The sequence below is a fragment of the Condylura cristata genome, unplaced genomic scaffold (assembly GCF_000260355.1).
Source record: "Condylura cristata isolate star-nosed mole 26May11 unplaced genomic scaffold, ConCri1.0 scaffold00012, whole genome shotgun sequence".
Classification (NCBI taxonomy): Eukaryota; Metazoa; Chordata; class Mammalia; order Eulipotyphla; family Talpidae; genus Condylura; species Condylura cristata.
In genome coordinates this window covers 36,130,395-36,156,393 of record NW_004567113.1, presented here as the reverse complement: position 1 = coordinate 36,156,393, position 25,999 = coordinate 36,130,395, and the positions used below count along the sequence as shown (strand labels likewise).

The 25,999-nt window shown below is 38.0% G+C and overlaps 1 protein-coding gene across 1 annotated transcript in view; it reads right to left on the bottom strand.

The window, feature by feature from the left end:
* Positions 1-17,590: 17,590 nt before the first annotated feature.
* The window catches only part of BEND4 (BEN domain containing 4), a 29,871-nt gene continuing 21,462 nt past the window's right edge, over positions 17,591-25,999 (bottom strand). The window contains exons 4-5 of the mRNA XM_004681326.1: positions 21,301-21,541; positions 17,591-17,808 (exon numbers count right to left, since the gene is read on the bottom strand). Coding sequence (XP_004681383.1) covers positions 17,591-17,808; positions 21,301-21,541 — 459 coding nt within the window. The remainder of the gene's footprint in view (positions 17,809-21,300; positions 21,542-25,999) is intronic.

Genomic DNA, 25,999 nt, shown 5'->3' with positions numbered 1-25,999 from the left:
TGTTTTGTGTATCATGCAAATCTCTAGAGGTGTAAGACTTAAAAAAGATAAAAACATAGATTCAGTCTACTGTCATAGTTTACTGACAAGAAGAGGTCTTTCATAAATGACTATGATATAGAAATGTGCTTACCAAAGCTGTTTCATGTGAGTTCATTTTAGTCTTCATTAAAATTAGGTTTGGGAGGTAGGCTATTGCTAGAATGTAGAATTGAGGCCTTCTGTTTAGCAGGTACTTCTGTAGCAGGTATCAAGTGTTTGAAAAATCTATCTTTTGACACAGTTATTCCACTTTCAGGAATAAAATGTAAGGAAATAGAGTTGTTGCAGTATAAAAAGATTAGAAAAAATGGCTAAAATATGACATGTTTATGCAGCCTTTAGAAACATTGTCTACAGAATAATAATTTGGCACAACTCTAATAATGATGGCAAAAATATGGAAGAATACACACCTACTACTTCAAATTGTTACTGCATAGTTTGAGGTTAGGATGAGAGAAATCTTATGCACACTAAAAATATTTTTATGACCAAGTATTAGTTTTGTTAATTTTAGGAAGTACTTAAGACATTTTTTTTGTGGAAAAATAAAAAGAGCATATGTAACAATTCAGAATAGTTCAAATTTTGTGTACATAGAAAAAGGACTGAAAGGAAATACATTTAATATTAACTAAGTGCTCAACATGTTTTTTTTTCCTCTTGTGTACAGATTTCTTACAACAAGCTTGTCTTTTAAAGATAATTAAAAAGAATAAACAAAATTCTTCAATCTTCTTGAGACCATTGAAAACTAAATTTAATAAGATGTGAGAGTCCTTGACTAAGAATTTTAATATCTCCAAGAAAAAGATGAGAACTGAAAATTTAAAAGGGAAAGACTGAAGATAAGCAGATTTTTTAAAATTATTTTTTACCTTAGGTTTAATAACATTAGATTTCAAAAGTTTTTCTTAGGGATTTCCACCCCTAGCAATAGGGGGGCATATGTTATTGGAATTCAATGTGCTGGTTTGTTCCTCTAGTATAATCTGAAGTCCTTTTGATCTCACTATGGGTCATCAAATATCTATATATGTCCATACATACATATATATGTGTGTGTGCATATATATGTATGTATGTATACACATACATATGTTTGTATGTGTGTGTGTGTGTATATATATATATACACACACACACACATATATATATTTGTCAGAAAAGACTAGGGTAATTGTGTGTTCAATTGGAAAACAAAAAGAAATTTTAAACATTCTCTTCAACTAATGCATTCACCAACATATTTTTTTGAATGCCCTGTGTCACTAAGCACTGTCCACCTCATACCTACATGGACAGTGGGAGTCGAAGAGATTTTTAAGGCCAGGCTTAGGGAGAGCAGATTGTTTCTCAAAATATGATTATTGATCTTCAGTTGATAGCTATGTCTAATTATGCTGACACAATCTTATTCTAACAAGAGTATCAAAGTGCATTTTCATTCCTAAGAACCCTTCCCTGAGTGTTGATAAACAGATTGTCTCTAGGCTTCCACGTTGAGCAAATTCTGCTTTGCTACATTTCTGCTGGGTCTGAATAGTCCTAATAGGTAAGAATGTCATGCCTATTTTGAAATGGTGTATATGGCGTCTCTTGTTAGATCCTTATATTTAATGTTTTCTTGTAAGTATAGATTTAAATTATTCTTGTTGGAGTTCTAAATTGTGACTTATCTATTCTCTGTAGAAATATTAAATAAATGCAAGAAAACTCTAAAACCCATTTTTATTGTAATTTTTCTTCCTGAATTCTAGATGATTTAGTAAGAGATGAAAGGTAAGGTGGCTGTTAAACTCAGATTGAAACAATTTAATAATTTTACAGGCAATTATATTTGATACAGAACTCGGTTTATTCTAAATGAAAAAGTGAATCTTCAGAAGGAAAGAAATAGATGTCATAGCTGATTGCAGCATTATTTTTTCCAGGGGACTTAATTTCTGTCGCAGTTCAACAAAGCTCCTCCTGGAGTGTCTTAGCTACCTTCACTTTTTTTTTCTTTTTTTTTTTTTACTAGCTACCTTCCCTTTTGAGGTCTCTGGCTTTGCTATGTCCTGAAGACAAGCCTCTTAATGCAATAGGACCACTCCTCAAAGTGCAATAGTGTTTTCACATTAAAGAGGCTCATTTTCTTATAAATCATTTAACTTCTTGGTATTCATCTCTGAGCGAACTAAACTCAGCTGCAATTTTCTTAAAGATTTATAATCCTTGGCCCTCCCTGGTGGCGCAGCGGGTTAAAGCACAGCACTGAGAATACAAAGCCGCTTCCTCATGAGTTCGATTCCCGCCTGCCCCGGAGGTGAACACATGGCGAGGCAGACCTCTCCTGACCCGCCCACTGCTCCCCTCAGCAGTGTACTTCGTCCATCTGCCTGTTCTGCTCCCCGCTCTGTCTCTGGTGAAGCCTCTCACCGCCCCTGAGCCTCTGGCCTGTACCCCAGTTCTGTATGTACAAATAAATAAATCTTAAAAAAAAAAAGATTTATAATCCTTAAACTTAGTTATAGAATTAAATTTCTCCTTAATAAAGACAGTCATAACTGACTATTTTATCAGAAAATAATTTCCCTATCTTTATTAGATGTTTCATTAGCATTGTAAATTATGTTGTGTCTTCATAGGATCTGCTAGATTTGTACTTCTCAAATTTTAACCTGTGTACAAATCCATTACCTGTATCTTGTTAGGATGCAATTTTTCTGATTCAGTAGGTCTGGAGTGGAGCTGAGATTCTGTGCTTCTAACAAGCTCAAAGGAAATTAATGCCAAGCTGCTGGGCCTTTGACTATTAAGGACTAAGATTATTTTCAGATTTTTGAATATGCATGCAATCCACCAGACCAGGATATCTCATACTTCACAACAGGTATTTCTAAAGACAAAGGAATATTATTGTGGTTTCATAGTTGAAACACTTTTTAAAAATCACTATGAATTTATCTAATTAACTTTGGGGAATAAATTTGGAATTATATCTAAAGTCAATAATAATAATGTCAATAATTGAAATAAACATTCAACAGGTCCATAAGTTTCTTTATCATGGCTATTTTGAATTCTGTATCTGATGGGGAGTCTGGTTATCTGTGGTATCTGTGGTTAGAGTCTGGAAAGTAGTTCTCTCCTTATGACATTCCCTTGAGTTCTCAAGGCATCACATGTGTGTTTTTTTTTTAATCTGTCAAGTTTGCTGCTTTATATTTCCCTATTTTTTAAAAGTGTAATTTGAAGCAATAACTTAGAGATTTGCATTTTAAAGTTTTTCAGCTGGTAGTACTGTGGTTTTATGTGATTCTGACGTGGCTTTCCCAACTTCCTAGGTGCAGAGACCTGATTATGAAGCTGCTGAGTCAAGGGTAATAGAAGGGGCTGGAGGGATCCATTTGCTTGTGAGAATCTGCTAGGTGGTGGAGAGACTGGCTTGTGTTTGTGGTACTGCCAATATCTTCTCTCTGGGATTCCAGGCATGAGTCTCTCGGTCTGCATGCTGTCAGTGCACTTCATGAGGTCAGTACCAGCCCTATGGGTAGAAGGTATGCATAAACAAGTAGCTCTTAAAAGAAAAAAAGGGGGCCCTCCCTGGTGGCGCAGCGGGTTAAAGCACAGCACTGAGAATCTAAAGCCGCTTCTGCATGAGTTCGATTCCCGCCCGCCCCGGAGGTGACCACATGGTGTGGCAGACCTCTCCTGACCCGCCCGCTGCTCCCCTCAGCAGTGTACTTCATAGATCTGCCTGTTCTGTTCCCCACTCTGTCTCTGGTGAAGCCTCTCGCCGCCCCTGAGCCTCTGGCCTGTACCCCAGTTCTGTATGCACAAATAAATAAATCTTTAAAAAAAAAAAAAAGAAAAAAAGGTTGTGAGATCTTCCTGGTGGTGCAAGGGTTAAAGACACAGTGTTTGGCCAGCCTGGTGGCTCAGTGGGTTAAAGCATAGCACTATGAAGCAATCCACAGTCACTGCAGGAATTCAATTCCTGGCCAGGTCGCTGCTGACCCACATGGCATTCACTTGCTGCTCCCTTCAGCACTGTATTTCAATCTGCCTGTTCTGTTTCCTACTCTGTCTCTGATAAATCCTCTCACCAACCCCACCCCCCTCAGCCCCCTACACCTCTGGCCTGTATCCCAGCTCTTATGTGCATAAATAAATAAATCTTTAAGAAAAAAAAGACACAGTGTTAACAAGCTAGTGCCAGCCCCTTGTATGTGAATTTGATCCATGGCCAGGGAGCTAACCCATATGGTGCAGCGGACTTCTCCTGTCTTGACCATTGCTCTCTTCAGCAGTATATATTCAATAGGTCTGCCCACTCTGTTTCTGGTGAATCTTCTCACCCTCTGCACCTCTGACCCACACCCAGTTTTTGTATGCATAAATAAATAAAATAAAATCTTTTGAAAAAGTAGATTTCTAAGTGAAAAGTATTATCAGGATTAAATATGATTATTTCATAACAATACAGAACTATTTTTTCAAAAAGTCAAAATAATCCAGAGTATCTAAACACAGAGTTTCAAAATACGAAACTTAGGGGCCCTCCCTGGTGGCATAATGGGTTAAAGTATAGCACTATGAAGCTAGCTGCAACTACTTCACAGTGAGTTTGATCCCCAGCCAGGGAGGTGACCCACATGGCGTGGCAGACCTCTCCAGCCTCACCCACTGCTCCCCTCAGCAGTGCACTTCATCAGTCTGCCTGTTCTTCTCCCCACTTTGTCTCTGGTGAATCCGCTTACTGCTCCTTTATCCCTGGCCTATGCCCTAGTTCTGTATGCATAAATAAAGAAATCTTAAAGAAATACAAAACTCAAAATCTGAGAGAGCAGAAAGTTAAAATACAATAGATAAGTCCACACAAAACCCTCCCCAAATAAGAAGCCAACCCAAAAAGTCAGTAAATTTATAGAAGATGTGAATATTACTATCAACTAATTTGAACTAATTGACATATTTTATCTGAAAACAGAAACATACATACTTTTGGAGAGCATTGGGACTATTTACCAATAAAGACCGTATGCTTGACCATAAAACATGTCTTAGTAAAGCTTAAAGGATTTAAATCATACAAAGTATTTCTTTGACAACAATGGAATTAAATTGAAAACCCATAAACTGTAAAAATAAAATAAATAACCACAAGACAAGAAAGGGGAAACAAATGCATTGTTAAGATTTTTACTCTATTGATGAGGCAGTATGATTTTATTTAAAGATATAAATTGTAGCACAACCACTAACACACACACACATACATGCACATATACTAAGCCAACAGTGAAGATATAATGGAATCATAATTAATACTCAATTCAAACAAAGCAGTGTAAGCAGTGAACAAAGAGGAGATGAAATAAATTTTTTAAAATGAGAAATTAGCTTTAGTTCTTTTTTTTTAAATTTATGATGCAAGTGCTGGGGTGCAGTGCTGCATGAGTTCTACATCCGGCCTGGGAGGTAACCCATATGCCACAGAAGACTTCTCTTGTCTTGCCTGCTCCTCTCCTCAGCAATGTATTTCAGTAGATCCACCTGTTCTGCTCCCCACTCTGGTGAATTCTCTCGCTCTTCCCCCCAACACCTCTGGCCTGCACCCCAGTTCTTGTATGTGTAAATATATATATATATATATATATATATATATATATTTATTAAGAAAGAGCTGGGATGCAGGCCAGCTTGTAGGGGATGAGAAGATTCACCAGATAGAGTGGGGAGCAGAACAGGTGGATCTACTGAAATACACAGCTGAGGGGAACAGTGGTCAAGACAGGAAAGGTCTGCTGTGCCATGTGGGTCTGCTCCCTGGCCAGGGATAGAATCATCTGCAATTGCTGTGGATAGCTTCACAGTGCTGAGACAACCCCTTGTGCCACCAAGGAGGTATTAGCTAATTTTTTAATAACTCAAAGGTAAATAAAGCTATAAAGCATTCTCTCATTGACTACAATTAAGACAATCCAACTCATCTCTAATAAATCTTTTCACATCTTTAAAAGCTCTTTGGTGTGCCCAACATTTCTGTACTTACTCATAGATGGGCACAGTGCACTAACATGTTAAAAAATATTCAAGAGCTCTATATAATTGTGCTGTGTTAGGCAAAAGATAGAAAAAGGAGAAAAAATGAAGTCCTCTGACATCATGGAGCTACAAATCTGAGGCACACAACTTTTATTCAAAGAATCACAGATAACGTATTGTCCTAAGTGCTCTGAAGGAAATAAGACACAATGAGAGATAACAGTTTGAGTTATTAGGGATAGTTTGAAGAGAAATAGGAATTACCTGTTTCCCTAGGAAGAGCTATTAACATAATAATATTCCTTGCTTTCCTTTCAAATTTCCAGAATATTCCTGGGACATTGTTAACCACAAGTTCAAGGAGATTGCTATTTTCTTCTTTTTATAAGCACAGTAGAGACTTGTGAAACTATCCTGAAGCCACCAAACCACAAATTGACAATAAGTAATCTGGTTTCCTAGTAAAACTAGCATGTTTGGATCCATATGATTTCTTTTTCACAGATATTTCTACTGTCACCTACAATTATTTTGAGAGTTGTTCACCTTCCTACTGAAAGAATAAGGATTTTTAAGAATAAAGATTTAACTAGGACATTTTCCATTGCAACATAGACTTTTAATTAGAGGTCTTCAGAATAAAACTCTGCATGCCATGTGCCCATTTAAAAGTGGATGAGAGCCATTTTTAAACAAGGCGTCATGACTGTTGCCTACAGTGGGCAACAATAGACCTAGTTCCTTCTGCATTCATCATGAGCGGTGCTCTGGGAGAGACTGAGCCTCACCTAAATCCAAAGAAGCATAGTTCCCTGTCTCTCCTAGATCAGAGCTTCAGGGGCAATTTTAGATTCTCTCTAAATAACCAGAGTCCACAGGCGGGGAAGTCAGTAATAGGTTGCAATTGTGTGACAACTGAGACCCAAGGGCAGGGTCTAGGACTGACCACTTGCAAAAATGGAACATATTAAACACTCAGTACATGTTTTAAAAAAGAGAAATTAATTTAAATGAGGCAGATGTTTGGCTTCAGATTGCTCACAGGGGAGATGAAACTAAAGTTAGTTTTTGTTGGATGTTGGGCTACAAACCAAAGTAGGAAAAAAAGACAAGAAACTGATTTTAAAGCTACTTTACAAAAGCATTGGATTGTCAGTTCATAATACTACTTGTTTTAGGGGTATAGGTTCATAACTCTAGAAATGCCATCATCAAATCCTCAATAATTTTCAATTATAGTCGACAGGGTCTCCAACTCTCTTGTTCCACACGCTCTACCTTAGTTCTGCAGAGTTCAAAGATTTTTTTTGTTTTATTTTTATCTGTTCCTTTGCTTTGTTTCTTTATATTCCATATTACCTCAATAAATTTATTAAAAACTCTAAAAAATCAAAGGAAAATGGTTCAAAAATAAATAAAGCAAACCAAAAAAGGCATTGAATCATTATGCTTGTTTGTAAAACTAGCTAGTTTAGTAACATTTTTAAGTGGGTAGGTTTAAAATATTCTCCCCATGTATTTTCATGGTTAGGTACTTAATACCTACGCAGTACTGATACACCTGATACATCTGATATAACCAGATAGAGCAAAGGCACTCAATTCTATTTGCCTTCCTGATTTGAGTAAAGGGGAGGGCAAGAACATGCAGGGAATGATGTGCATAGCTGAGTCTATAGTGTTTGCCTGCCTGCAATATACATGGGCAGGTCTGTCTGATTAACAAAATGGAAAGGATTGTTTCTGGCACAGAATAATTGTGCTTAAAAATGTTTCCTCATAAATATTTTTATTAGTATGCCATAAAGTTTTTAATATTATAGAATCCAGTAGATTAAAGTCTGACACAATTTCTGAGAAGGTATGTGCATTAAGGTATCTGGGGGAAGCACAACTGCTTCATTTCTATAATAATTATAGCACAATATTTTTTTTAAGAGTGGAATTTTCATTTTTCTGGAAAGCTCATTTATTGTCATTTTGATAACAAAAACCAAATTTGGCATTTCACTTTAACATTTTGAGCTGTGTTTTTATTCAGGTGACTTTCTATGTAGTCAACAAGTGCTATAAGAAGTAAGGGAGGCCCTCCCTGGTGGTGCAGCAGGTTAAAGCACTGCACTGAGAAGCTAAAGCCACTTCCGCATAAGTTTGATTCCCGCCTGCCCCGGAGGTGACCACATGGCGTGGCAGACCTCTCCTGACTTGCCCGCTGCTCCCCTCAGCAGTGTACTTCGTCGATCTGCCTGTTCTGCTCCCCACTCTGTCTCTGGTGAAGCCTCTCACTGCCCCTGAGCCTCTGGCCTGTACCCCAGTTCTGTATGTACAAATAAATAAATCTTTAAAAAAAAAATAAGGGAAAGATGTATTTTAGGTTGTTAGGGAAAAAGAGAAGAAGGTTCTAGAGTATGAGTTCTTAATTTGGAGATGATGGGCATTAGGGGATTCAATAACCCATGGGAATTTCCTGAAAATCTTGAGTGTTTGCTCATCTCAGGAGAGTCCCTCATTTTCACAAAATTTCCAGAGTGATCGTGACACAAAAGAGAATCACTCTTGTAATATGAAAGAAATAGACTGGTTAGGGTGCAGGAAAAATTAGCTCTAGGACCTACCTAAGAAGCTTAAAATCACATGGAGTGAAAATTACTTCTCACTCCTTCCCCTTCCATGTCCTGCAAGACAACAGATATTTGCTCAGATCTGTTCTCAAACTTTCTAACTAGGTCACAAGGAAGGGAATAGGTGCCCTTGACATCACTTTATCTCTGGGCGAATTCTTCGTTTTTCCTGATATTTTAGACTCAATCTCATTGCAGACAGAAAGGGAATAGCACCTTGCAGGGGAATAACAGCAAGTTTGTGGAGATAGATTCTAGATGGGTAAGTTGAAACAAATAATTTGAAAATATTTTTGTGTGTTGGGGGATGGGGCTGGAGGTGGGAATGGAGGAGATGCAAGGGAAGGGTGAAGGAGAGGTCCTTTTTCTGTTAGCTTTTGTTCCAGGAAACATTCTAAAATGCATGTTATCTTTATTTATTTCCATGTGGAAGTAAACAACTTATAGTAATAAAGCATTGTTACAGTTAACTTTCAAAAATAAATTCAAAGAGAAGAACAGAAGAGATGGCTGATTGTTGTAAGGAATAAGCAGCCCAGAACAACTGAGTTAAAGGAAGTTTCAGAGATTTAACTTAATGTTGTGCTTCCTGGTATCCAAACTAAAAAGGGAAGCACCAATATGAAATTTGGACCAGCGGTTGCAAAGAGCATTTGGTCTAGGATAGGGTGTTAGTTTGATAGGTACTGCTAGTAAATAGCTGAGCAAGTCCAAGAATTTTCTGGGTCTTCGTTTCCCATAAGTGATGGTAAATGCTTGCTGAATTAGAACGTCTCTCTAAGCATCAGTTTACTCCTTTGTAGAGTGGAAATAGTATTAGTGTACCTCATAGTCTTGTTAAGATTCAATGTGATGATAAAGCACCCAACCTATTAATTTAATAAGTGTTAACTATCATTATTCAAAATGAAAAAGTTATTTAAGCGATTGATTCTGAGGATTTCAGTAAGATGGAAAAAGATCTTTTAACTATCAGACTGAACCCCATTTTCAATTGTGCCAAATACTTTCTTTTTATCCTTTTTATCCCTTATCCATTTTGCTCTTTGTTCCTGAGGGTTGACCTGTATTGAACACCAATATGTTCTCCTGCTCTCTCTTTCAACTAGAGGGGAACATCAGGAGTTCAAAGGGTATTAATTTTTCTGGCTCTCTCCCTGCATGCTCTGGGAAGTCTACCAGGTTCCTCATACAGAGATTACATTTCCTATCAGGAAGCTCTTGCCACAGGCTGAATTGCAGTGCCACCAGCCTCTCACTAGTGCTCTTCACTCATTCAGGCTGAAGACAACGTCCAGGTCTGGATATGATACTTTTTTTAAAATTTTTATTTTATAAGTTTATTTTTACATCATTTTGTACATTTTTTGTCTATCTCAATTGTAATCCCCGCGGGCTTCCCATCACCATGTCACCTGTGTGCCTTCACCAAAATCTCGTGCACTTCCCTTATGATACTCTTAATAGTTTCAGCCCACACTGCTCACACCTTTGTACAACTCCAATGGTACCACCTGTTTCCACCTGGCTGTAACACCATGTGGAATTAAGATTGTGACTATATGAGTCTGAACAACAGCTTTCCAAAGGGGTGGGGGGGTAGGCAGAAAGAAAAGGAACAACTCAGCAGAATATGATGGTCAAATCATGTATGAACAGTTCTTTCCTTGAACTAGCAAATACTTTGGTTGCGATGGTGAACTGTTTGGTGAGTTACAGATCCAGTGGTATTAACTTTCTATCATTTTATGCCTGACAGCTTTATTTGGCAGAAATAAGTTGCTCAGGGGAACTTGGAAATCTCTCATAATTTGTCTTTTTCACTTGCTGTTTTTAGGTATGGATATCTCCATGACAAAAATAAGGTTCCACAAACCTCAGCATGTTTACTGAAGCCATGTTGTGCGTAACAACAAGCCACTGGAGTATCTGGTAAAGAATAAGCTGCAATACCTTTTAGGCTTTTGGGCTGGCTCACCTCATTGATACCTCTGGTCCTGATGACAAATACCAGCAACTTTGTTTCCCACAGGTATGCAGAAACAGCCTGTATTTCTTGTGATAATGCTTAACTAGGTCATAGATAAGCTTACTCTTTTCAAATCACCTTCTTTCTCAAGCCCTTGATCTTCAGCTTGATGAAATTCTTCAGCTTTTTCTTACAAGTTTCTGGTAGGGAAGCTCCTTTTTCTTCTCTTCTGTACCTTCCACAATTCCACCCCAAAGTATCATGTACTTTGAAGCACAAAGGTTCATAGGTAAACTGATGAGCCTATTCTTTTTTGATGTTGCTTGTACTTTTGGGAGTCAGTACTGATGTAATCACTCCCTAAACCAGCTCTTGAAAATTTACCTTCTTCTAAGAGCTTTCAAATTTTAACTCACATTTACATCTATTTTGTGTTACTTCTTTGTACATGGTGTTAGGTACGGGTCCAGTTTTAATTTTTTGGATGTGGGTACCAAGTTGACTCAAAACCATTTGTTGAAAAGATTTCTTGCCCCATTGAATTTTCGGGCACCTTTGTTAAAAATCAATTGTCCATGAGTGTAGATTTATTTTTATTGCCTATGTGGATTCCTTGTAATTCTACATGGAATTTAGGATCAGTTCATCAACTTCTATACAGAAGTCAGCTGAGACTTGGATAGTAATTAAAAGTTGTTATTTAGGGAATATCAACAAAAACAAGTCTTTCACTCTATTATCATTGGATGGCTTTCCATTATTTAGATCTTTTAGAATTTCTGCTAATGGTGAGTTAGTTTTTCAGTGTACAAGTCTGGCATTTATATTTATTGCTAAGTTATTTATTCTGATAGTGAAATCATTTTAACTTCATTTTCAGATTATCACTAGTATCTGGAAATAGAAGTGGCTGTAACCTTGCTAAATTTGTTCCTAGTACTTTCATCTGTAGCTTTGTGTCCATGTAAAAACCTCAAGGTATGTAGTGTTAGTGCTTAGAATAAAACAATTTTAATTTCATTTTATAATTGATATCCCAACTTGACCCAAAATTATTTGGGTTAAATTACCTTTTTATCCAAAATTCCTGTTTAAAACACTGCATCCTTTAGTGTGAAAATAAAAACATCTTTTTATTTCCCCTAAAATATTTCATCTTTCTTGAAATAACAGTTTTGCTGTTCAGTATGGTTGGTATACTGTTTATATTTTATGACATAATTACAAAGGGAAGCTGCAGCTATGTCCATTTTTTAGCCATTGCTACTGTTTTTACACTCAGATCACTGTTTTTAAGAACCATAAACAATCATTTTGAAAGGTCATGAGTAGCAGTTGCTAGTTCTTTACCCACCCCTTTTGACAAAATGGTACCGAGTGTTTAAGTGTTCAAAATTCTGGGTGGAAATCCTCTTGGGTTTCATGTCACTCCCAGATCATGATCGGTTGCAATCCTGTCATTCACTAGTTCAAACAAATGTTTTCAAGATCTTTGGTTAGTTCCCTGATACAAAGGAGTAATCTTTTCATTTGGGTATTAAGTATATAAAATTTTCTTGCATTCAAAGATAGGCAGAAAAGACAGTGTTGGGGAGAAGAAGTTCTTTTATCAAAAAGAAAACCTTCACTGCATTGGAGAATTATTCAAAAACCAAATTAAGACACAAGTTAACAGAGACTCAACATTTATTGTGCAATTTTATCTTCAACAGAACATGTGGCATTCTAGAGAGGTATATGAGGTAATAAAATCAATACTCCAATTAGAACACCTGAAATAATCAGCTCTAGTAACAAATGTTTCTTATAATTAAAAATATTGAATGTTTAAAAAACTCTTGTAACATTTTAACTTCCTAAAAGAAATGTGCTAACACTTAAAAAACAATGTACTCTTCTATATAAATTGTTCACAAAAAAAATCTTGCTAGTCTATATTACACTATGCATTTATAGTTTTATTAACCTCTCCCTAGTGGGTATTAATTCTACACAGTACAATCAAATAGAAATTATCATAGAGAATCAACAAGACTCCAACAATAAAAATATTGGGATCAATGGATTTGTCACAGTTTCTCCACAAGTGTTCATCATAGAAAATAGAGTAAAGGCAAATTGGCCCCAGTGTTAGGCTGCTACATGAAGTTCCAGTGAAGACAAAAGGCAATGCTTTAATTGGACAGGGTCGGCCTAGACCAGTGACCTTGAGAGTCAGGACTCATCTCATGGTCAGGCTTGCCTAGTTTCCAAGAAACAAAGTTAGACCCTCAGAGCCTTGGCATGCCTCTGAACTTAAACACAGCCAAAAGATGTTAAAGTCAAAACTACAATAATCAACAAACTATTATACTTTCCTACCAAAGATTCTCCAAATCTTCAGAACATTTCTCAAATGACCTCATAAATTAAAATTCTCTTTCAAGCCACATTCATAAGCTCTAGGACTACAAATACAAATGTGAAAAACAAACAGAACATTGGCTGATGCCCAGTGCCATTTCTAACACCTAAGAGTTCCCAAAGATACCACTTCACTGAGTTCAAACTTTTGCTTTATATCCCTGCATTTTTATACCGGGAACCTATGAAATAAAGGTGAACAAATTAGTAGTGTTAATTCCCTAGTGATAAACTTTTTTCTAGTCTTCATCATAGGATCTTACATAAGCCTTATGCATAAACCTTAGCAGTTCCCAGAGAAAATAGGGTTTAAATGCTCGTACTGAAGCATCAACTTACTTTAAAGGTAGTTTTTAGTGAACACAAATATCAACTTGCCTTCAATGGCATAATGATGAACAATGAACAAAGAGCTTCAAGAACTTTGCTTTGACTACTGGGGAAAACTGAACTAGTTGTTCTGCTTATTATGCCCAAGGCAACCTGTTTATTGGCTAAGTACCTTGGGCAGCATCCTTGTCAGCAAAACGGGGGGACAACAGTAATAGTCTCAGAGGATGGTTGTGAGGGATTAAAACCAGAGTCTTAAATATTAAAGTGCTTAGCAAACACCTGGTATACATGAACTTAATGATTATTAGCTACAAAATTACTATTGTCGTCCTTAGTGGTTTTGGATGGGCTGAAGTTTTCCAATACCCATCTGGTCATGGGTACTGTGGGTATTATTCTGAGAATGAATGGGTTTTCAAACAAGTCTTTAACAGATATATTCTCATGGTAATTTGGAGGAGTTGTGACTCAATGGTAACCTAGTTCTTTTACATTAGCCAATTATGGCTATATGTAAAACTAACCTAGTCACTGCACAGATTTGAGAATTTAGTGCTCTCAACAGCCAGACTAACTAACCTGATCATCAGATGAGAGAAATTCAGTTCTCTCACTCAGTTGAATATATTATGAAGCTCTAAGGTCTAGCTCTGTTAGTCACAGTTTTGAGTTTTACTTAACAGAAGGCCAGTATTGATGGGTTATTTTTATACTCCATATTTTCTTCACTTTCCTCTAAAAAAAAAAATCACAAATAGAAAAACCAATGCAAATAATTTTGCAGAGGGCCATTAGCTGGGTAACATGTTCTTGCATTATTCCAAGCTAAGTGGTTATTTTTATCTAGTACTTACATGACTGAAAGAAGCCATCGCTGTTTACAAAAATATACCGTAATGATACATACTGCTGTTTAGACACATTTACATTAGCTTTCTGACTCAAGCATTCTATTTGATATGTTTTGCCAAGCAGTTTTGGCAAGCATTGCCACACTAAACATACACCAGCAAGACATGCACCATATGTGCAAAATCATTTTCTATTGCATTTCTAAAAATTTTTATATTAAGAGCTGTCAAAATTGACACAGATCTGTAATGTGAAATGACACAGTAGTGAATGAGAAAAGTTATATTTAAATCTTTTCTAAAAAAATGAAGTTGTCCAGGAATGAAACTTTTAACAGTTAACATTCAAGAAACTAAGGAGGTAGTTGGTGGGTATGAGTTTTAGGCTCCATAGCACATACAGAATGAGAGCATCTACATGAGGGCAGTATGTTTGCTTTTCTGAAAATAGCACACATCTGATTTGATATGATGCTCACACCCACTTTCTGACAGCGAGAGAGGACAGCCATTAAAGGTGGTGGGAAAATGCAGCAACTATGAATCTGTAGATCCCAAGTTTGAATTATTATGTAGATTTGGAGAGAACCTGTATTACAAGAAAGTCACTGGACTTAAACACCCAATCATACTGACATATACAGGAGGATTAAATAACATGTAAAAATTTCTAGCTCTTCTCATCTTGGTGAAGGAATGAATCTTTTAGGCCAAAGTGTTGAAGACAGATGAAGGGCTAAGAAAGAGAACACAAAAACACTTTTTCTCTACAGGGATGAAGTAACTGTGCATCTCTCAATTACCCTACAAAGGAGAGAAAACAGCAATGTTCGGCAGATGCTCTAATACTATCTGCTACATGAAAACATGAATGGTGAAAGTAACTCTTGATGGAAATGAGGAAACTTAAAGAGTTGTTTGTATTTTCAGGTAAAAAGGGAGGCATAGACTTGAGTGTTTAGTTTTTCTCCAAGGAATTTAACACCAAGGTTATTAAACCATAACACATTCAAACAATGCATTTTTGTAAATGAAGCTATGTGACTTTAGTAACTTGCAGAGTACCGTTCCTCTCCACTGTATCGCCCAAACAGATTACTCAGTTCCACTGAGCCCAGTGGAACTATGCTTGGAGCTCCAGTTCACTGTGAAAGCAGGTATGCTTTTGTGACATCATTGACTTTAATTTGAAACAGTGTCACTGTTGCTAGGCATGGGTGCTTCTGGTAGCTGGGATGACAGACCTCACTTAGTCACTGTCAGTTTAGTCTTTGGTGTTAGTCCAGCACTACAACCTCCTTCTCTCACCCAGGAAAGGGGAACACAGCTGTTTAAATCTGACCTATTTTATATCAAATGGTAAGATGACTCAAGAGTGTAAACAGAAGACTTATGTTTCTTTTCATGAGAGCAATCTGTGCCATGGACAAAGATGTAGAAAATCAAGACAGTAACAGCTTCAAGTCTCCAAAGTGAGACCAACTGAAAGCAGTAAAGGTAACTACAGTCCAGTGTAAAAAAGGAAAAGTAAGATGGAAAAACAGGTGAGGTTACAGTGGCATTTTTCTTCTGGCCAAGATTTCATGTCACCAAAGAATCTTGTAAGACAGACTTTTCAGATCTCCAAAAACTCTTCAGGTAATACTTATCTTTCTTAGACAGTCAAAGATATTAAGTCTCATGGTTTCCAGAAGCGACATCACAATTGCCCTTAACATTATTTTACTCCCAGATTTACTGAACTGTCTCCAAATAGGATGATCTATTAGCTCTTGTTATACCATTTAATAGACCCGACTGATGACATCTCAATAAACACTAAACTTACTAGTGGATGAAAGCCAGTACAACAGTGAGTCAAGTATATATTTCTATGGCTATGCATATAGTTGGTGTAACTAATTTACTGAATGTAAAGGATAATTTTGACTAAAAAAAAAAAAAAAAGTTAATGGCAAAAAGGCCCCCCAAAGCCTTTTTATAAATAGATACTGGTAAGCTTCAAAACCATTTCTAACCCTTAATCATGTTAGATGACATTAAATAGCTTCTGATAACCTTCAGTATATCCTTTTGCTCTAAAAAGTGATGAAAGTTGCTTTCTTCATCTCCAAACCTGACACTCTCAGAAACAGACTCTAGTGTCTCTATAGTATACTCAGATAAGGAATTGTTCCCTGGACACTACTAATTTTACATGTGGAACCCAACAAATTAAATAGGGGAAAACGGGTGGGAGTAGTTCAGTATTAACATAACCAGAACTTGTATTTCTGGGGACTGTTAGGAGCAAGAAGCACACAACAGTTGGGATAAAACATTTTCAACAATAACAATCAGAAACATTGAGTTTTATGCAAATTCTAAAGATCAGCTCGGTAAAGAAAGACCCTTAAATTTCAGAGAAATTACAGACAAGCCCATTGCATAGTAGTCAGAATGGCCTTGTGTATACAATTCCAGAACATCTGGTCAATTCAGTGAATACCATCAGTCAACCCACTTGTTTGGTCTTTGATGTACCAAGTAACTAATTGATTGTAATTCTCATTGTTCAACCCATCACTTTGGTTTTGTGTCTTACAAAGCCTGATTTAAGGCTATGGAACTGTGGATCTATGACTCTACAAAATCAAGCTTTGAGAAACAGTTTTGGATCTTTGGATGTTTCTAGAATGGCATAATGAAAACTACCAGTGTTTGTAAACTCCAGAGATCACTCTGTGCCTTCTTGAACACAAGGAAATTTTTCTGTAAAAATAACTGACTTTCAATTATTTTGAAATAATTGAAATTGTCTGTAAAAGTGGCCTGTTCTCTGGTTTCCCTATAATAACAGGCTTGGTCAATGCAGAGACAATATATAAATGTCACCTTTATGTTTTGCTCAGAAGTATGAATTCAAGTTTTTGGAAGACAAAATGACAACTTACTTGGAGTAACAGAATGCTTACTCCTTGTCCCCTAAAATAATCCTATGTTTCTACATCTCCCTGGGGCAGGAACACTAAGTCAAATTCCGTGGGGCCTAGCTCTGCTCAGGAAACAGTGCTCACTTGAAAATTTCAGGGAGGTGACCAGAAACAATGTTTTTTCATCCTCACCATCAATGTAATAATCAATTTGTGTTTTTTTTCTTTTATACAACTATGAAAGGTCTTTTGTAGTCTCCATAGACTTCCCCCAAAACCCTAAAATGGATTTCTATTTGGGAACTATGGCAGTAGGTTTAAGATATGTAAAGTCTGAAAGAATGGCATGCTTTTGGACTCTGGGATGATGGACATTCACAAATGGAACCCTTGAGACCCGCTGCTACAATGGAAAGATTTTGTCCACTAATCCCCAGACCCATCCTGGGAATTTTTATTGAAGACTTCATCCTGGGAAGCCTGGTGATCGATGCCTTCATAAAACGAACCTCCGTTGTGCAGGAACGTCCCCACTGCCCGCCCCTGCCGGGCGTGACCCACAGCATCGCTGAACACTTTGTTTATTTGTTCCTCTGAAGGCATCCACCAGTCAGGGTTGGAGGTACAGTGCATCCTAATGAATTCTGTGGGAAGATATACAAAATAAAAAACAAAAGAAGAGGAAAAACAGCTGGATTTTGTAGAAGATGACAAGTCAGGCTGCTTAAACTTTAATAAATTCTATAAAAAGAGCTTTATGGGAAATCCAATGCAATGCCATGATGATGCCACTTGTCAAACCCAGTGGATTCCATACTAATTTTCTACTCATGTGCAAAAGTAAAGTTCATGTTAAGTGAGTGTTGGTCTAAGGAACATTTACTGCTGAAATGAAAGGCATATTTAAGTTATAATAGGTAGGACACAGCAGGCTTAAAAAAAGTAACTGAGTACATTTTAAAACCCATATTTTTAGAATGCTATCTCCAGAAACACAGCAATCATTGCCATGGTATTCCTTAACCAGCTACTACGCTGTAGGTTAAGTGCAGTAAGACACAAATCTCAATGAACTGAGAAACTGCTTTAGTTTTAGTTCCTACATTTCTATATTCTTAAAATATTGCAATATAAGCTCTACATAGTTTCCTAATCATGAAATCTATACATGTACTGAAAAAATGCTTTTTGAATCAGGTTTCCCCTGAATATTTAATTTTATCAGAACATAGTTAGCATTACTACAAGAGTGAATATAAATATAATTAGTTAAGACTCCCATGGAACAAATCTGACCTGTCTTGGGTTGAGTTCAAATTAACCCTTCCCCGTTTTTCTCAAGAGGTCAGGCAGAGCATATACAAAATTCCTACGGAGCTATTTTAATAATTTGAGCACTTCTAAATTGAAGGATATTTTGAAAAAAATTTAAGTCAAAACCTTTTTCTTGCACAGCTTATTAAAATATTCAAAGTGGCTTATTGTTTACATAATTTCTCTCCAATATTGCTCATTCTTTAAGACAATAGTTCTGATTGTTAAACTGGCTTTGTCTGAAATTTCTTAGTGAAATACTAGCCCTATTTGCCCAGAGGAGAAGTTGATGCTTTCAAGTTAATGGCACCAGACAAATCTGATGAACTGATTGATCTATGCCCACCTCAGCAGAGGCCTTACTGAGTCTGTTGGCATCATCCTCAATTTTGTGTCAGAGGTTCCAGTCTCACTCATCTCACCTGAGTCTCAGTCCTAACTGCCTTCCCTACTCAAGGAACCGTATTTATTCACCTCCTTACCCTGCCAAATTCCCAGGAATCCTGGGTGCTGGCCTGGTGGTACTGGTGTCTAATGCACCAACACCTGATAACCAACGCATTACTGTGGAACCCTGGGTGCAGGTCTGGGAAACACTGAAAGATGATTCTCAGTCCTAGTTCATGATCATTATGATGAATGGCAGAGAGAAAGGATTCTGGGAGCTCTAGAACTCATGTATTTAACCTTCCCCTAGTATTTTCCTAATGTTTGCAGCTTTTCACAACTGTCCTCAAATCACCTACAGCTTACTGCTCCAGAAGGGTTCTGTTTTCTATTTCTTCATTGTCTTCCTCAAGTTTTCCCTGTACTCATTAAGTATCTGACAAGTCTTAAGCATTCATTAAGTAGTTTTCTTATCTCTACCTAGACTCTGTACTCTCATATGCACACTAGAAGTATTGGCTAAGGAATGAGAGCCCTGCAGCCCTGTAGCCCTGTAAGAATGTGCTGCTCTGTGATCATCCAACCCACCCCCGCCCTCCCACAACTTCTACTCCCTCTTTCAGGATCCACTGATGACGAGTAGCGTAGTGAAAGCTAAGGTTAGTTCATTCTACTACACAGACAAGCACCTTCACAGGACCTCTTCTGGCTTACATCAAACCACCTTTTGGAAAGGGATGGTATGGAATTTGATTTCATTCCATTCCATTGTCATTCTAATCTTGCTCAGCACAAGGACATTCACCCTTTATGAAGGGAATTCCATTTAAGTCACAGGAAGAATTTTAGCCTTTGGGACAGGCTTAAAGATGTTGTCATCAGTTGCCCTCAACACAAATAATCACCATTTCTTGCCTACTGTTTTCTTTTCCTAAAGGTTGGGCAGAAGCTTGTCTCATCCCCAAGTGAGGCATGAGAATGCATATTCTGGTTAGGCAGCCTGGACTGCATTTGTTACAGTGGGCATGCAGCATTCTGAGGGCAGCAGTAAGGTGCTTTGGGATTTATGTTTAATGCCTCAGTTTCACTGAATTGCTATTTAAAATGTAAAATATTTACTAAGAGTTCCTGGAAAGGGATGCAGCTGTGAGGCCCTTAATTTTGACGCGGCTGTAAGTCTAATGACAACCCACTCAAGTGCACATAAAGTATTTTTGGAAAACTCCCAAGCTCACTACTACTCTAGGTGCTGACGTAGTTATTACTAAAAGCAACCGTATCAGCTCTGATGCTGTTGGGGAATAAAGTAAACTATGGCTAGCTTGCTAAGACCTGAAAATTTCCACTTCTGGATCACTCTAAGTACAATTTTCAGACAGGCCAATAGGGGCCCTGCAGTACCTGTGCCTACTTAATTCCAAGTGATTTTATCAAGTATGGTGCACCTGCACCACTTGGGGACTGTGGGGAGCAGCAGTCCCTAGCTCCCTCACACATCCTGAATCAGAAGCTAGGGTAGATCTGGGGACTCTCAGGTGCTAACAAGCTGCATCTTTGGCACACTAACCTGGTAAAATTACTGTGGGAATCCCAGAAGGGAGTGTGGGACGAGGGTCTTTGGATTACCAGAGTCTTATCAATGATTGTTTTCATTGTGAAACCCTCACCAGGAAATAATTTAATCACTGTTTAGTATAATTCAGTTTTGTCTTTCCAACCAACAGACTTGTGATTGAGACACACAGGTTAATACAGAGCTTTCTGATAAAGACTTTTTAGGTGTGAATAGTGTTTTTGATGGTACTATTGTACTTCTACCAGACTAAGTCTGCTGAGTTTACTGAATCAACTAGTACCTCTTAATTCTTCACTCTACCTGGCTGACCAACTGTGCAGATCACCTGCAAAGTAATACTGATAAACCAGCATTACTTAAACAATATTTTAACATCAGAAACTTTTTTTAGCTAACAGGACAAAGTATGCTGTTTACACTAGACTTCAGGAATGGGGGTAAGTACCCTTAAGAAGGCATCTAGATGAGGGGGCTGGTCTAAAGGCTGCAAATGGAAATGGGATGTATATCATTTTGGTAATTTTTTTTAAGTTCCACATCTTCCTCTGTGCATTTTGCATTACTCCAGTTCTGCTGAAGATGGCCTTCTTTGGCGGCAAAGAAAAATCTGAATTTAAAGCGTGAAACATGAGGTGTTGCACAATGCTTTATGTGCCATTAAGTGAGAACACCAAGGCTAAAGCAAACAAATAATCTTTAAGGAATTCTTGACCCGAGTAGATGGGCCACATGAAGCCTATAAGGTCTTAGCGGGGGGAAAACCAAATACAGTAAAGGCTGAACACTTGCACGAGGGAGCCACAGCCAATGCGGTGAAATGAGATCACAGATGGCGACACTGAGCGGAAGGATGCAGTACCTCGGAGGCATGTTACTTTAACTGGATCCAGAGGGCGTCTTTCAGGACCTGTCTCTCCTGACTGCACTGACCTTTTCCTTTTCCCAAGGCCGCATGAGTACTTAAGCTCATCGGTTGTGAAAACAAATCTGATGAGGTATCGGAGGAGTCTTCTCCCATCTTTCTTTGAAGAATTTACAGCCTCGTCCCACTGTTTGCTTGTTATGTAGACAGGATAGTTGTTCAACAGCTGCTTGCTTCCCTGGAAAAGAGAAATATTTTTCTCATTACCTGCTTAGCCTTCCAGAAGTTGAGGTCATCTCCATTTCAAAGGCAAACATGCCTTTTAACCAAGTGGCTATGCTGACAATGAACCAGGTATTGAAGAGCACAAGTAATTGCTCACACTCAGAACGGGCACTTTTCAAATTACATTTGCATTTTCTATAACAAGAGCCAATGAGGTATAATGAACACCTTTGAAAGAGGAGCTATTTATAACTTGCATTTTAACAGGTAGGTTAAAATGTGTCAAGATCCAATGACAAGGAACACTATTTAAATATAACCTGTAACTTTCCTTTTCAATCTATTAAAATATGCAAAAATGACTTTGAAGAGTGTGATCAAATAGGTCTCTTCATCCTCTGGTTGGCAGTTAAGTACTTTCAAAATGACGCTGGTGGCCTATTTTCAGAAGGTGGTACTGGTAACTAATGCACTAACACCTGATAGCCAACATATTACTGTGAAATCAACATTAAAAACAAACTAAAGAGGGAATTGTGGCAACTGAAAGAAATAATTGTTAGTGATAATGCAAAACAGGTTTCCTCAAATTATAGCTTCCACAAATGTCACTATGTCAACTCAAAATTTTTCTTACTTTTCACCTTCATAATTTATGTCTACTATAAAATTCCCAAGCTAAACAGCTGCAGAGGGACTAATTATGGGAATTTCTGCAACATTTATAAGCCATGTTTAGTCAATTGCACCTATACAACCATTACTTTAGTTTTGGTGTCCATAAAATTCTACAGTCCAGGACAAATTAATTAACCCATGATCTCAGTTTTAATGTACTCCTTTCCCAGTAATTAAGGTGTACAAAATAAAGACAGGAAAACTCATTCAGTTTTACAACTCTGCAAATTTACTACAGGTTATAAATTTGCACTGTTTGGGTCTGATAGGGTTTTATTTTAAAAAATGGTTTGTTCAGTGAAACACTGAAAAGGGAAAATGGCAGAGGTGTCAAGGACAGAGGCAGGCAGCCTGCCTATCCGAAACAGCCACTGAGTCACACACCTGCACCATCACCTCAGGCGCCCACATCCTGGAGCTGGCAGTATGTGACTCAGTTACAGGCTCTGAATTCAAGCTCAGCTTTAGGTCATATCTGAAGCATTCCTTGAACAAACTGCTTCAAATTTTTGGACCAAAGTCTCCCCTCTGTGAAATGGGAAGAACTTTTCTCATGAGTTTGAGATGTGAGTACTTGCAAACATAAACCAACCTTGAGTTTTGTGTACTACAGAAGGCAGTGCCTGAGAGGCTCCAGGGAGGAAGGCAGCCCTTTCAGTGAACCAGACTGTGGGAGATGGAGGAGTCAAAATGGCCCAGAAATGGTGGTTTCTTTCACAAAGAAGAGGTGCGGAGAGGAACACAGGAAGAGGAATCCATCACCTCCAGGCAGAGAGAGGAAAGGGGTCACCAGAGCTTGGATTAACTACCCCTCAATCCTCATGGCAATTGATGGTGTCTTGAACATTGGGAACCCAGAGCTGGCTGCCTCAGACCATACATGAATTGTTCCAAGTATTTTTGTAGAAGAACCTTACTAAAAAACGGTCATCATTTAATGAGTGATGAAGAGCAATCCAAGGCTCACCTCACTAGGCCCCTGGCCTTATGGTCCCACACAAAACTGAGCTCTGGGTAGGATCTAGGCAAGTCACTTCTCTAAACTTTAGTAAGATAAAACAGGCAAAGTCCCAGCCTGCAAATTTGTAATGAAAAGTCCTCTAATCTCCCCACCTGAAGATAATCCCAAAGGACTAGTATTTTTATGTTTTTTAGTGCTCGACACAGAGCAGCTGCAATAAACACATGTCACGGGACCAATGTGGTGAATACTTTGGTGGGCTAGCATAGTCACTGACAATGGTGGCTACAAAGAATGCTTACTTTTTCTTGATCTTTTTTTTGATCAGTTTGTTATGATCGTTGAAGAGCTTTCAATGACTATAAATTGACAAAGTAAAAAAAAAAACAAAAAACAACAAAACTCTAAAGACAGCAAGACAAGTGGTCTAGGGAGCAGGTCTCCTGTCCTTAATTTGTAACCATCCTCTCAATTAGTACACTGGTCAATCTCAGCAAAGGAAACTGCAGCTACTATTAAAGCCTTTTATTTATTAAATCTTGATCCAAGTTTTTAAAACAACTTTCCCTCAGGTGTGTAAGTTCAGCAGGCAAGGCAAGATTCCCATAGCTGTTTGGCAAAGGAGAATAAGTGCTTCCCAAGGTTCAATCAAGGCATTAAGGCAGAGCTGGGAACCTTGGTTCCAATTAAGGATATGTCCCTAAAATCAGAGCTGAGGCTATTTAACCATGGGAGGTACTTGAGGAAAGTAAAGAACATTTTCTAAGCCCTGAAGAATTCATATAGAACAACTCATTAGCTCTTTTAAACTATAGCAGTTCTATATAAGATGTGGAAATACCATTTAAAGTAATTTTCTTCAAGAAAAAGGAAAAAATAGAAAATAATTTATATCTCCAAACACAACTCAGAATGCTCTTATGTACTTTGGATGAGATTTGTTATATTGTTTTAGCATGGTTATAGAAATGTGTTAAATACTACTACAGTGAAAAGTTTATATGAAATGACAAAAATAGTAATGATGATAATGAAGGCTAAAGAAAGTTTAAGTCATCTTATCCAGAGGATTTTTTTTTTGTTTTATTTTACTTTTCTATGTTTTTATACAATTCTATGTTCTTTTTGGTTAGTCACTAATAGATTTGTTAACTCTGACCTTTAACTGAGTTATTTTGAAAAAAACCAAGATGAATAATAAGGTTTTCATAGACTCACAATGAATGGAAGGCAGAGGTGTAGATTAACTAATAAGCAAATTTTGAATTATCATATAAAGCATGTGCAATGTGACCACACAGGGGTGTTCCAACCAGGGAGGGCTTCTTGTAGGCAGTAGGCTTTTCGTATAATAGAATTGTCAAGGAAAGAAATATGGACTTTAGTCTAGGAGTCAAAGGGCTTTAAGCATGTGACAGTTACTTCAGATCTATATTTTAGATAAGCAGTGGAGGCAGAATCAGAGTATAAGGAGTGGAAACACAAATGGGAAGTTAAGAGTGAAAATAATGAATATAGATTTTCAAATGTTTAAGCAAAAACACTAAAAAAATGAGGTCACCATTCAGCAAGTGCCTTCTGGGGTGCTGACAGGGTTGAGACTAGGGCCTAACCCTCAGAGTGAGATGTGTCATGGTGGAGAAGAAAAGTGCTGACAGAGGATGGGTGATGGAAGGCAAAAGGAAGGACAAGAATTAAGGGAGGCGGCCCTCCCTGTTTGCGCAGCACTAAGTAGCTGAAGCCACTTCAGCAGGCACGAGTTTGATCCTCAGCCCCAGAGGTGATCCACATGGCACGGCAGACCTCTCCTGATCCGCCCGCTGCTCCCCTCAGTAGTGTACCTTCAGTCAGCCTGTTCTGTTCCCCACTCTGTCTCTGGTGAAGCCTCTCACCACTCCTGCACCTCTGGCCTGTGCCCCAGCTCTGTATGCATGAATAAATAAATCTTAAAAAAAAAAATTAAGGGGAGGAATGAAGAATCAAAGGAAAATTTATCTTTAGGGTGGGAAGACGCAAGTGTGTTTGATACTCAAAGGTCTGCTCCAAGAGCAAGGAAGAGGTCTCTACTGCAGGAGATAAGGAGTAAGTGGTGGCAGTAGTGATGGCAGAGTCCTAGAAGGGGGAGGCAGAACTAGATCACAGAACAAACACGACTAAAGGAGAGGTGCAGTGCTGCTTTTGGGGTGCGGGATATGCAAGAAGGTAATAATCAGTGTGCTGGGATTCAGCGGATTTGATGTCTTCCTCTCATTTTTTTTTGCTCAATTCAAGAGGGTGGGTGGTGGCACTAGGAATAGGCTGAGGGCTGGAGGGAAGAGCAAACCTGTGAAACAGCATTTCTAAACTACAGGGAGAAGGAGCAGCTGAGACACAAGGTACACCGGTATGCAGGAGTTTTATTCTGCACTAAATTGACTACATTTTTATCCTCAACTATGTGCAGAAAACTGGAAACTGCTTGCATTTCTCCAGCAGCCAGAAACAAGGACAACATAAGTACAGTTGGATCTACTGAATGGTAAGTGCTGGCATGGAATTTTAAGCTTTTTAAGTAGACACAAGGAATGTCAACAGGCCAACATCCTACTAGTACCAGCACCAACAACTTGACAGATGAAGAAAATTTAACTGCTTAATTATCTACAGTTATCAATCTAAGACATTTATGCCCAGTAGGTACAGTGTAGGGTCGTGTTCCACTCGCCTGAGGTTCTAAAATCCGTCAGTTAAAAATAACACCTGCAGATTGAACTCTGCAAATCCTGAAAAAACACCATGTTTTAACAGATACACCAATACCACTGAATAGGCCTTTACTTGGAAGACACTGTG